At 35.5% G+C, this 11,900-nt stretch overlaps 1 protein-coding gene across 2 annotated transcripts; it reads left to right on the plus strand.

The window, feature by feature from the left end:
• The first annotated feature begins 730 nt into the window (after positions 1 to 730).
• LOC127450567 (troponin T, slow skeletal muscle-like) lies at positions 731 to 9,278 on the plus strand. 2 transcript variants are annotated; one of them, XM_051714802.1, is made up of 12 exons: positions 731 to 738; positions 1,265 to 1,297; positions 1,625 to 1,651; positions 5,793 to 5,814; positions 5,957 to 6,017; positions 7,481 to 7,597; positions 7,779 to 7,856; positions 7,975 to 8,088; positions 8,187 to 8,296; positions 8,574 to 8,664; positions 8,894 to 8,934; positions 9,071 to 9,278. In XM_051714802.1, the coding sequence occupies exons 5-12, from the start codon at positions 5,961 to 5,963 to the stop codon at positions 9,114 to 9,116; spliced, it is 654 nt and encodes a 217-aa protein (XP_051570762.1). In that variant the 5' UTR covers positions 731 to 738; positions 1,265 to 1,297; positions 1,625 to 1,651; positions 5,793 to 5,814; positions 5,957 to 5,960; the 3' UTR covers positions 9,117 to 9,278. The 2 variants fall into 2 exon arrangements, with proteins under 2 accessions (XP_051570762.1, XP_051570763.1); XM_051714803.1 differs by lacking the exons at positions 8,894 to 8,934; positions 9,071 to 9,278 and adding an exon at positions 2,205 to 2,222 and having other exon boundaries at positions 8,574 to 8,670.
• The last annotated feature ends 2,622 nt before the right edge of the window (positions 9,279 to 11,900 follow it).

Below are 11,900 nucleotides of genomic sequence, written 5' to 3' on the forward strand. Positions count from 1 at the left end.
CTGTTTGCATTTTTATGGCCACTGAAGACTCACTAATGAGTTATTATAAGGGAGAAACATGAGGTGCTGTAACAATGAACAAGTAGGAAATATAGACATTATTTTTTAATTTGTTGAATGGAAAAACAAAAACTTTTCTGTTAAAAGTGCTTTAGAAAATACCTTAAAAGTGTTAAGGCAAATTAATAATACAATGACTACTTCCATGAAGTAATGAATGTAATCTGATTAAAATTTTGGAGAAGTAATTAGTCAGTTGAAGTGGATTACTTTTTTGAACAATTTACCCAACACACACTGTATCTTTTGTCCATACAAAGTGAATGGTGACTGAGGCTGTCAGTTCCTAATAAAAATATTCCTAAACATCTTCTTTGGTGTTCCACGAAATAAAAGTCACACATATTTGGAACGACATGAGGATGAGTAAATGATGATGGAATTTGTATTTTTGAGTGAACTATCACTTTAATAATTGTTATTAAGATAAAGGGTTGTGTTCTTTTATGTTTCTTTGCACTTTTAAACATCAATCTCTCTTTTGTTCTCTTTCCTAGTTTCATCATGTCTGATGTAGAGGAGGAATATGAGTTAGTAACGTATTTTCATTTATTAACATTAACTATTGAGCTTAAAATATCACATTAAAGGGCACATGTATCACTCCTGTCTGCTCATTGTTTTTTTCTTTTTCTTCCTATTGTCTGTCTTAACTGTCTGTTAGGGAACAAGCAGAGGGTGAGTAGACATCCATTTAAATTGTTCTGTGATTTTTGTCACTTACGTACATACATATATCCTTGACTTGTATTTGCCCCAGCCAAATAAAGCTTCAGCTTTAGTGATTATCAATAAAGCCTGGCCAATTACACCAAAATGACTTTGAATGCACTATATGAATGCTGAGCTTTGATTGGTTTTACAGAGCCATGCATGGCCCTGATTGGGTGCTTTGGCTTACTGTTACCCTGCCTTTTCCTGGGAGGGTTATTATTACATACTGATCTCATGTTTCTATTAGCTTACATCCCTAACAAATGGTGTACACATGCATAATCCTGGGCTCCTTTCCAATTCCTTATAATCCTTTCCAATATTTCCTTGTCTCTCTGGCTCATTCAATTTTATTTTCTTTTGAAATATGTCATGTAATATAAAATGGTAAAAGGAAAAAAAAAAAAGAAAAATATAGAAAAGATATTCAACTGTATCCTCCCTTCTTCCATCATGCTGTCATTATTTTTTTGTGCATTTATGAAAGCAGAAGAGCAAGAGGCAGCAGAGGATGCTGGATCAGGTAAAAAAAGTCCCACAAGTGGGTTCAAAGTGTGAAATCTCATAATTCAGCAATTCAAAGCTCATAATGCATCAAAAACAGCATTAGTCCAATAAACAGGACACAACATGGACACTAATGAAAGAACTTGAAAGAAATACAAATAGGTCTGCATGTGATAAAGCATGATTAATGAGGAGAACTACGTTAAATGCCCAAGTTGTAGACTCCTTAAACAATTATCTGTAACAGTTTGCTTTGCTTTGTTGTTTGAATTGTTTTTTTTTAACTTACTTTTATCTTCTCCCTCTTCCTATGTGATATTTCCTTGCTGGACCTAAATTACAGAGCAGCAGGAGTATACAGACTATCAAGGTACTTTGTTATACTTTGTTTGTAATACTTGATTTTAGGCACAGTATTGCATCCCATGTACATTTCTCACAGTAGCACCATATTTGATTTTTTGACAAGAATGACAATGAGGCTGTGAGTTATAGACTTACAGTGTCTTCAGTGGGTTGTACTATTGTTTAAAGAGTTTTGGATTGTTCCGCACACTAAACATTGAGAAAAAAAGTCTGTCCCTCAAAAATTAAATGGCACTGCTGTGAATAAGGTCTATACAGTAAATGTACGTTTGTCACATTTGCAAATGTTTGGCTGTACACTGTATGAGAAAGACTTTGAAAAACTCATTTTCCCCCTAAAAGATATAAAAGGTCAGTAATGACTGGGTGGTGTGGCCACAGATACATAATGGGAAGTTGAAATTTTCAAAGAGCATTTCAACAGCTGCTCTTAGAAAACATCATTATCTGCTAAGTGTCAGCTTGTTTATTCATATTTTATGTTAATTTTCTCATTACTCATTTCTCTCTTTTGTTAATGTGTTCCTGTATTCTTTCACTTTCATTATATTCATCAGAGGACACTCAGGAAGAAGGTGAGGGTAGGCGGAAATCTTTTAGATAAAGAATTTCCTTTAAAGAGGCCCTATTATGCTTTTTGGATTTGACCTTTCCTTTAGTGTGTAATATAGCTGTTTGTGCATGTAAAAGGTCTGCAAAGTTACAAAGCACAAAGTCCACGACAAAGGGAGTTACTCTCTCCCACAGAAAACACTGCTCCTGAACTGCCTGAAACACCTGGTTTGCAGTCCAGCCATTACTTCCGTGTCACAACTACATAATTATGTAACACATTTGCATAATGCCAGCCTAAGGGCTACTTTAAGCTGAAACTCAGTTATGGTAAGGGCCATTACATTTCTGACATACACTCTAAGCGGTTGACCAGTCATAACAGACTGGGCCAGCTGACCAATCAGAGCAGACTAGGGGCTTTAAAGAGACAAGAGCTAAAACAGAGTGTTTCAGACAGAGGGTGAAAAGAGGTGCTGCAGCAATGTACAGTATGAGAAAAACATGAAATGCTTAAATGTGAACATTAAAGCATGTAAACCTATTCTAGTAGACCCCCAAAATAAAATTATGAACCTGTAAATGAGCATAATATGGGCTCTTTAACTCCTGACCTTGATCCCTGAATTTCGTACAATATTAACTGCACTGTCCCAACCTTTACTCATCACCTGATATACTTGATTTTCTTCATGAGGCATGGCAAGTAGAACTATTGTTGACTAGAGCATTAATTACAGAATTTTGTCACTGTTTTGTGTGAAACAGAAAAGGTTTTTGATTACATGTTTTTAACAGGCATGTAATTAACCCTTTAGTGGTGTTCCAGTCATTTTGACCCGGACGACTTTTTCTTCTTCTTGCAATTTTTTTAACATTTTTTTTTTACTTCCAATTAGAATAACATTTCTTAACTTTATTCACATATGGCACATTATCTTAAAAACACAAAACAAATATCTTTACAATTGTTTTTTTTTTTGTTTTTTTTTTTGGTTCAGTTTGTTACACTTGTTGTGTTCCCGGTCAAAAATCACCAGCCATTTGAAATGAATGGATTAGACTATAAAATACAGAAATATTAAGTGTTCAGGAGCAGTCCAATCCTTTAGATGAGCACATACAGTATGTGGATGTGTGTTTGCACACACAAAGTCCTCGGACATGTGCACACACACACACACACACACACACACACACACACACACATACAAATACACACACATCATGTGTTGAGCACCCTCTTGTGCATCGTCTTTCCATGTACACTCTTTGAGGAATATTTCAAGATCTACTCATCATATGATGTTGTGTTTGGGCTCGTTTGAATCGGGATAGTCTTCTGTAAGTTATGATATGTCATTGTCTAAGTTATATGTTTGTTTCAGGAAGTAATAAGGAAAAAATTTGACAAAAGACCACTCCTGTTTATTATATACTCACTGTAGTTTGGTTTCTGAGTAAAACAAATATTCTCATTGCATTCTACTAGTTGAGACCTTTCCAACGATACATAACACATGGCATCTCATCTTTTTATGGTTTTACCAACTCTGAATATAATTGTTGCGATAACAAATTTGCAAAGGATGAGAATGAAACAGTTCTTATTTGTCAGCAAATGAAAAAGCATTATTTAAGAATTTGTAGTATCAGCTACTGTATATGCATTGTAAAGTCCAGGTTCTAGGCTTTAAAATTACACCTATTTTGTCTAGATCAAGCAAGTGGTTATTAATTTATTATGTAATTATAATTATTATTATTTCTGCAGGGAGTGCCCCCCTGTTTTACGGACAGTTCTTTTGGCGTTTTTGGTAAACATTTAATTGGTTATATGCATTGTCCCTGTTTTTGGATGAATACCCAAATTAGCCTTAAGGCCTATTCAGATCAGCTCTGTATTTTTGCTACGAAAATATGTTTGTCAAGACTTTAAAAATAAAACAATAAAGGTCTATAATCTCCAGTTCAATGTATTATACAACAATAATCCATCTTTTTATTTTTTTTTATTTTTTTTGTAAGCTAATTATTTATTAAGTTAGTTTAATAATATATTTTTTTAAAACACTACTTGCCAAATAAATAAATAAATGGACATTAAACATTGATCTGAACTTTGAGTTTAAATGATTTTATTAGCTTGCTTGTAGAGATCGCACAGTGATCGTAAACATGGCTCGTAATAAGTGGATAAGTGGTATGTATGTGGAAGTGCAGTTGTTACTCAGAAATATCAGACCACTAGATGGCGCCATTGATCCAAATCAAGTATTCCAGAGAGCCATGTAATCATTTATTTTAACAATTTATTCAGGTATCTGACTTTTTTCTTCAAGAGGTGAACATTTTATTTTAAATTGTTGTGGTGTTAGCTGTTCTCCCAGTCTGGTCTGATTTTGGGCACTTGACAGCTTGTCAGGCTAGGAGGCCAGCTGGTTGATCAGCTTGAACAGGCTGGGAGACCAGCTAAAATCAGCAAACCAACATAGGCTGGTTTAAGGAATGTTCCTGGTTCAATACAAGTTAAGCTCAATCGACAGCATTTATTAAATAATGTTGATTACCACAAAAAATATTTTAGATTTGTTACTCGTATACAGTGTATTTTGTATAAATTCTGCAACGTAAAAATTGCGGTTACAGTGAGGCACTTACAATGGAAGTGAATGGGGCCAGTACATAAACGTTAAAAATACACATTATTTCAAAATTATAGCCACAAGATTAAAATATGATACTTGTTACCATGATTTTAGTGTCATATAATCGCTTATTAACCTAATCAGTGTAAAGTTGTACCCATTATTACAACTTTGTTGCTGGTAAACCTGTAAATGATTTTATCACACTAAATGTAGAACCGAGAATTTTTATCACACTAAAATTATGTTAACATGTATTATGTTTTTTTGTCTTATGGCTATACTTTTGCAACAATGTGTATTTAAATGTTTATGGACTGGCCCCATTTACTTGTAATGTAAGCAACTTACTGTAATCCAGATTTTTCTTTTTTAAATAAATGAGGGACGGTTCAAAAATATTTTCTGTGGTAATTAACATTATGCCAAATGCTGCTTAAAAGAGCTTAGCTTGTATTGAACGTATTTCTTTCATCAGAGTACCCTCGTATCTTTTACCTGCATCAGATTTAGTGTAAACAGGCCTTAAATGTTTGCTCAAATCCACCTTTTGCAGCTAACATTGTGCCATTAACCACTGACATGCTTTTTACAGAATGTTATACCATTAAAGAACTACAATAAATAACTAACTTAAAAATAAAATATTTTGAAATTCCCCCATCATGGCCTGCGAACTGAGAGTTATTGAAATGATCCACAATGGTGTCCTTCGGTCCCATGATGCTTCAGAGGGACCAGCCCTATTCAAAAAGCTGATTGTTCTGCAAAGAAAGAGGCCAACTGAAATCAAAAGATTTTTGCCAGATATTTGAGAAATGTGAAAAGATAAGAGTTACCAAAAATACTGCCATATTGTGCATTTGTGTGTGAATTGGAAGTGGTGCATGATCATAATTTACAAGTCTCCTTTTTTTCCTTTTCTGTGCTGCTTTTATTACTCAGAGGAGGAAAGACCCCGTCCCAAGTAAGTATTCAGACACTCTTTTTAACTTGCATACATCTGTTGCTCATTAATTCAACAGACGCACTCTAGATTCTCATAGTTATCTTCAAGCAATTATTCCCCAAATTCCCTTGCTCCTTGTTTATCACTCTCTCTCACCCAGACCCATGGTTCCACAACTTGCCCCTCCAAAGATCCCAGAGGGTGAGCGGGTAGATTTTGATGTAAGTACCATTTCAGTCCAACTTGTTTAATTGTGCAACAAGTTGAGACTCGAATTATACAGTGCACTGAGTATTGTTTTATATATAGTCTAAATGACAAATAGAAGTCTGAGTCAGGGTCTAGTACATAAACATGTTGAGCTGTGCCCTTTTACCCAAACACAATGTCAAATCTGTCTTGTGTTGACACTCCATTTCCCCATTATTTCCTGTCCTTTCTCCACTGTACTATGATAAAAGTAAAAAAATATGGATAGATAGATAGATAATCTATCCATTCCAGAGTGGAACTTCAATAAATTGCCCTTGAAGGTCTCTGCGTTGTTCTGTCATTTCTGAGCGCTGAAGTAAAGCAATTATTGTTAATTCACACATTTGATTCCGTTATTCACTTTATCTGACTCCAGTTTTATATTAATCTGACTCCAATTTAAAATTGACCTCTAATTTATATTTAAGCTCTAATTAATTTCTGATCATTCTTTTAATTTAACATTTTTAGGTTATTGATTACTCTAAATCCTCTTCTATTCAATGTCCTTTTGATCTTTGGAGACTTACGCCGGCCTTTATTAAATTACGTAAACCTCCCAAAAATGGATAGCCAGTTCCGTTCTTAGTCAGCGGTTGTAGGGTTAACTAATATCGTCTGGTTTGGCTTGTCTCATAACCAGACGATATTGCCGCTTAGTCACATACATACAACTTGCTAAGACGGGCGGTGAGCAGTGACAGAGTCTTTAAATGGCTTTCTCCTACCCGGTTGTCCTGAGTGGTTTTTCCTATATTAAAGCTCCAGTATGGTCTACCCTGGTCTATTGAAATTCAAATCCTACCCGACTGTCCTAGGTGGTTGTCCTACCTGGTTGTCCTGAGTGGTTTAAATTCAAACTGAGAGTCTTTAAATGGCTTCCTCCTATATTAAGCTCCAGTAATGATTTCAGAGGAATTCAGAATAAATCAAATAATAACAATTTATTTGTCAGGTAGGATATAAAACATTGTTGCAGAAATTCAAATCAAAGCCAATTCACATGATCAGAATAAACAAATATTACTAAAAATAAAAGTCAAGTCAAAGAAGCATACCTGACAAAACTACATGCAGCGGTACAGCATGGGAGATCTGCTTACAGATCCTCAGAGCTTCCTGCCAACTTTCCTTAAATATCTAGACAGAATAAACATTGTGAACCAGATGGTATTATCCTTTGAACAATGAGAATTTGGGGGTGAATGGGTTCTTGACTTCCTGGGGTTTAACCTTGTTAACAAAAAGGAGATCATTTCAATTGTAGGTCAAAGAGGGGGATATCACACTGTGGTGATATTCAGGCTTTTGTGAGAGAGTTCTATGACGTTGATTCTCGCAGAGTTCTTTGACTTATACTGGAAATGGCACCTTTTGGTTGTAGAAATTCTGGTGCCAGCCTTACAATATCATGAACCTTTTCCTCTCTCAGGATATTCACCGCAAAAGGATGGAGAAGGACTTCCTAGAATTACAGACTTTAATTGATGTCCACTTTGAGCAGAGGAAGAAAGAAGAGGAAGAACTGATTGGACTAAAGGAGAGGATTGTAAGCTTTTTTTCCTGTATGTAATTGACAGCTTAAACTCATTCCCAGCCTTGACCTCTTCATTCAATTTCTCCTTTTTTATCGCTTCTTTTTTTTCACTCACATTTCTCATTGCTATCTGTTAACTTTCTCCACATATCGATAATTCATTCTTTCTCTGTCATTGCTTCCTCACATACAGGAAAGGCGGCGGGCAGAAAGAGCAGAGCAACAGCGCGTTAGAGCAGAGAAAGAACGGGATAGGCAGACAAGGATTGCGGTAAATTAGAAATAAAACTTAAAACCTAATACATAAATGCTCAGAATGCTCTACTGAGTACTGATAAAATCCACCAAGATATGATTTACACTGTCTCATTTTCCGTATTCTGTCTCAGGAAGAACGTCAGAGAAAGGAGGATGAGGAGGCTAAGAAGAGAGCAGAAGATGAGGCCAAGAAGAAGAAGGTTTTGTCCAATATGGGGGCTAACTTTGGTGGCTTCTTAGCTAAGGTATGAGCAAGTTATCTGTAAACATGTTTTTATCATATGTAGACTTGAATTCTTTTTTGTGTATACATAAAGTGTGTTCGGATGTGCTTGTGTTATAGGCAGAGCAGAAAAGGGGGAAGCGCTTGACTGGACGAGAAATCAAGAGAAAGACTCTTGCAGAGAGGCGTTCTCCCCTAGGTATCGAAAACCTGCGAGAGGATGGGCTGAGGTGAACACACACACACACGTGCATGTTATTATAATGAATATACCATATGGATGTCTGTTAGCATCTTTTTCTTCTATAGGCAGATGCTTGTTTTTGTAATCATAAGCTTGCTGATGTATGATATGTCTCTTATATTTCCATAAATAAATCTGTCTTTCGGCAGTTCAAATACAGAGTGTGCCTTGCTCTTCCCATTTTGCATGAATAGGCCTCTGTTCACACTGAATTTAACTTGGCTGTGTTGCTTCATACCTATTCCTTTTATTCTCACAAACAGGCAGCGAGCTCAGGAGATGTGGAACTGGGTTTACCAGCTGGAGTCAGAGAAATTTGACCTCTTGGATCAAATGAAGAGACAGAAGTATGAGGTATAATGGTGTTGATTCTCTCTTAGAAAACAGAGGTTTGGTGAAAGAAGGCACTGGCAACAAATGAAAGATACAATGCAAGATAATTTGTCAGTTTACTCAAGCAAGTACTAATCTTTGTGTTAAGATGGGCAGGAGAAAGAAAGACAGAGTAAAAGAAGTGAAAGTGTGAAAGCAAGAGGGGAAAGAAAGTGTCTCAGTTAACTAAACTTTGGTTCCTTCTCAACAGATTGTCGTTCTGCTGAACAGGATTTCTCATGCTCAAAAGTTGTAAGTCACACAAACCCATTCTCAAATTAATATTTCTTGAACCAAAATTACTAGATGACCCATTATTAAGCATTTTGTCATAAAGTAATTTTTAAAAAATTGTGTATTACCTATCCTGATTTTTCACCTCTCACAGTAAAAAAGGCCATGGTAAAGCAAAGTTTGGAGGTCGCTGGAAATAGAAAAAATGGACAAAGGGAAATAGAACAAAAAGGGGACAAGACAGGATCAACTATAATTCAGTTCCACAGGCTCTGGAATAAAATACTGTAGCAAAAGAATAATATTTCTGGATGTATTCATAATAAAGAAAAAATACCCTCTCAGATATGACTCTGAACCTTTACTTATACAGCAATGTACACAAGTGATGTGACTAAACAGATTCACTCACAAACAGAAGGGGAATATATGTAGAGGAAATTAAAATTAGATTTGTGTCTGAGAAACTAATCTGACATGACTCACTTTTGCCTTGATTCATAGTGTTTGCAACAGGGCCAGAGAATTCTGTTTATCCTGCCTCACACATGTGGGTATTTAACAACAAGAATAATTTCCTTAAATGTACCCTCCTAAATATTTTTGGTCTGTGTATTATGACAGTGTTGTCCTCAGGTGTGCTGCAGTAAACAGCTGTGGAATGTTATCCATGCCAATGAGTCAAGTCATTTTTATTTGTATGGTGCTTTTTACAATACACATTGTTTCATAGCAGGTTTACAGAAGGTTATGCCTTAATGTCTTAAACCCCCAGTGAGCGAGCCAAAAGTATGGTGACTATGGCAAGGAAAAAAACTCCATAGGATGTAAGTTAGTGGAGAGGGGAAAAAACATTGAGATGAACTAGACTCAGCTGGGGAAGCCCATCCTCCTCTGGCTTTACAATAAATGTACATATGCCAGTAGTACAGTGGTGCTAAAGGCACACCGTAAGGAAAAGATGCTTTTTTTTCTGGTTACAAAGTGTAATATTGGTGGAGCAAAATAATTTGTGTGAAAAGAAATAATAACAGATGGTTAAACCCACAGTGATTTATAGTGATGTATCATGTAGCTATAGGGGCAAGAGTTATAGCACCAGATTTGACAACAAATTAGAATACTTTTGAGACAGCAAGATGCTTTTTGAGTAACAAATTAAGATAATTCTTATTCAAAATAATCACTTCAGAAAAGGGTTAAACATTTCCTGTTAATTTCAATCACATTTGGCATTTCATAGCATCTAAAGTATTCTATTAACAAATGAATCTCCACTGTGATTGGATCAGTCAATGTGAGCCCACTGAACATTTTTCATAACAAATCTATTCGCTCCACTTAAGAAAAACAATGTGTTTAATAGGGTCCTTTAGCACCTGCAACAGGGGGCTTTTTACCCCAAATACTATCCTTTCACTTTTTGGACAAGTCAAGTCATTTTTATTTGTATAGCGCTTTTCGCAACACACATAGTTTCAAAGCACCTTTACAAAAAATCATGCATTACCAGAAAATGAAACTGTAATATCTATAAAGTCTTTTTATTGAGGACAGTTATTGAAAAACTTTTGATTGAATCACTTGAACAAAACTGACTTCATGCAATGACCTCGTGGATAAAGAAAATGTTGTTGCATAGTGACAAACAGGTGTTTAGGAGAGTGCTGTGGTTGTTTTGATGCTATTTTAGAGTTTTGGGAGAAAATCAAATAAAATGTGCCTTTTACCCAGGGGGACTTTAGCCCCTTGTACCTTATTATTATAGTGTAATACAAGTCATGTATTGAATAGATTACGTGATCTAATATTTCCATATTCGACAGTAAGGCAATGTGTAAAACTGTAATGATTAAATTAGATTGATAGTAGTTCGGTATACTTAAGTGAACCGAAAAGTTTAAACTGTCATGTACATCCAATACAAAGCCTTCTGTGCACAGTGTGCAGGAGGGAAAGTAGAAAAGTAAGAACAGGTTGTGTGTGGGAGGATTTATCAATCAGTGTTATCTCTTCACCTCTCCCATAAAAAACATTATTATACAATATAGCCCCAGCAAATGTGTTTAAAAAGTCTAACTGTTACAATGCGTCAAATAATTTCGACTGAAGTTCGCCCACAGGCTGTTTTGGTATGATCTAGTATGGTCATCACCTGGTGGCTGTCAGTGCATTTCAGCTTTTAGTAAGAATTAGTAAGAATGGTTTATGGCATGCTAACACTGCGCCTCCTACTGGTGAATGGTAGAGACTTAAAGACATTCACCCAAAAATAAAAAATTCTCTCATCATTTACTCACCCTCATGCCATCCCAGATGTGTATGACTTTCTTTCATTTGCTGAACACAAACTTTGATTTTTAGAAGAATATTTCAGCTCTGTAGGTCCATACAATGCAAGTGAATGGGTGCCAAATTTTGAAGCTCCACAAAGGACATAAAGACAGCATAAAAGTAATCCATAAGACTCCAGTGGTTAAATCCATGACTTCAGAAGTGATATGATAAGTGTGGGTGAGAAACAGATCAATATTTAAGTCCTTTTTTTTTTTCATAAATTCTCCTCTCTGCCCAGTAAGTGGCGACATGCACAAAGAATGTATATTGGCAAAAAAAAAAAAAAAAGAAAAGAAAAAAGAAAGAAAAGAATGTGAAAGTGGAGATTGATAGTAAAAAAGTACTTAAATATTGATCTGTTTCTCACCCACACTGATCATATTTCTTCTGAAGACATGGATTAAACCACTGGAGTCGTATAGATTTTATACTGACTTTATCTGCTTTTGGAGCTTCAAAATTTTTGTACCCATTCACTTGCATTTTATGGACCTATAAAGCTGAAATATTCTTATAAAAATATTAATTTGTGTTCAGCAGAAGAAAGAAAGTCATACACATCTGGGATGGCATGTAACTGAGTAAATGATGGGAGAATTTAAATTTTTGGGTGAACTATTCCTTTAAATAAATACCTGATTAAACTT

Source organism: Myxocyprinus asiaticus, chromosome 13, assembly GCF_019703515.2.
Source record: "Myxocyprinus asiaticus isolate MX2 ecotype Aquarium Trade chromosome 13, UBuf_Myxa_2, whole genome shotgun sequence".
Classification (NCBI taxonomy): domain Eukaryota; kingdom Metazoa; phylum Chordata; class Actinopteri; order Cypriniformes; family Catostomidae; genus Myxocyprinus; species Myxocyprinus asiaticus.

What these genes read in the sequence shown, in the direction of transcription:
- LOC127450567 (XM_051714802.1), top strand. Translation starts at nt 5,961, where the DNA reads ATGGTTCCACAACTTGCCCCTCCAAAGATCCCAGAGGGTGAGCGGGTA. An exon ending in GTGAGCGGGTAGATTTTGAT is followed by an intron (nt 6,018 to 7,480) that starts GTAAGTACCATT and finishes TTCCTCTCTCAG; the next exon opens with GATATTCACCGCAAAAGGAT. An exon ending in ATAGGCAGACAAGGATTGCG is followed by an intron (nt 7,857 to 7,974) that starts GTAAATTAGAAA and finishes ATTCTGTCTCAG; the next exon opens with GAAGAACGTCAGAGAAAGGA.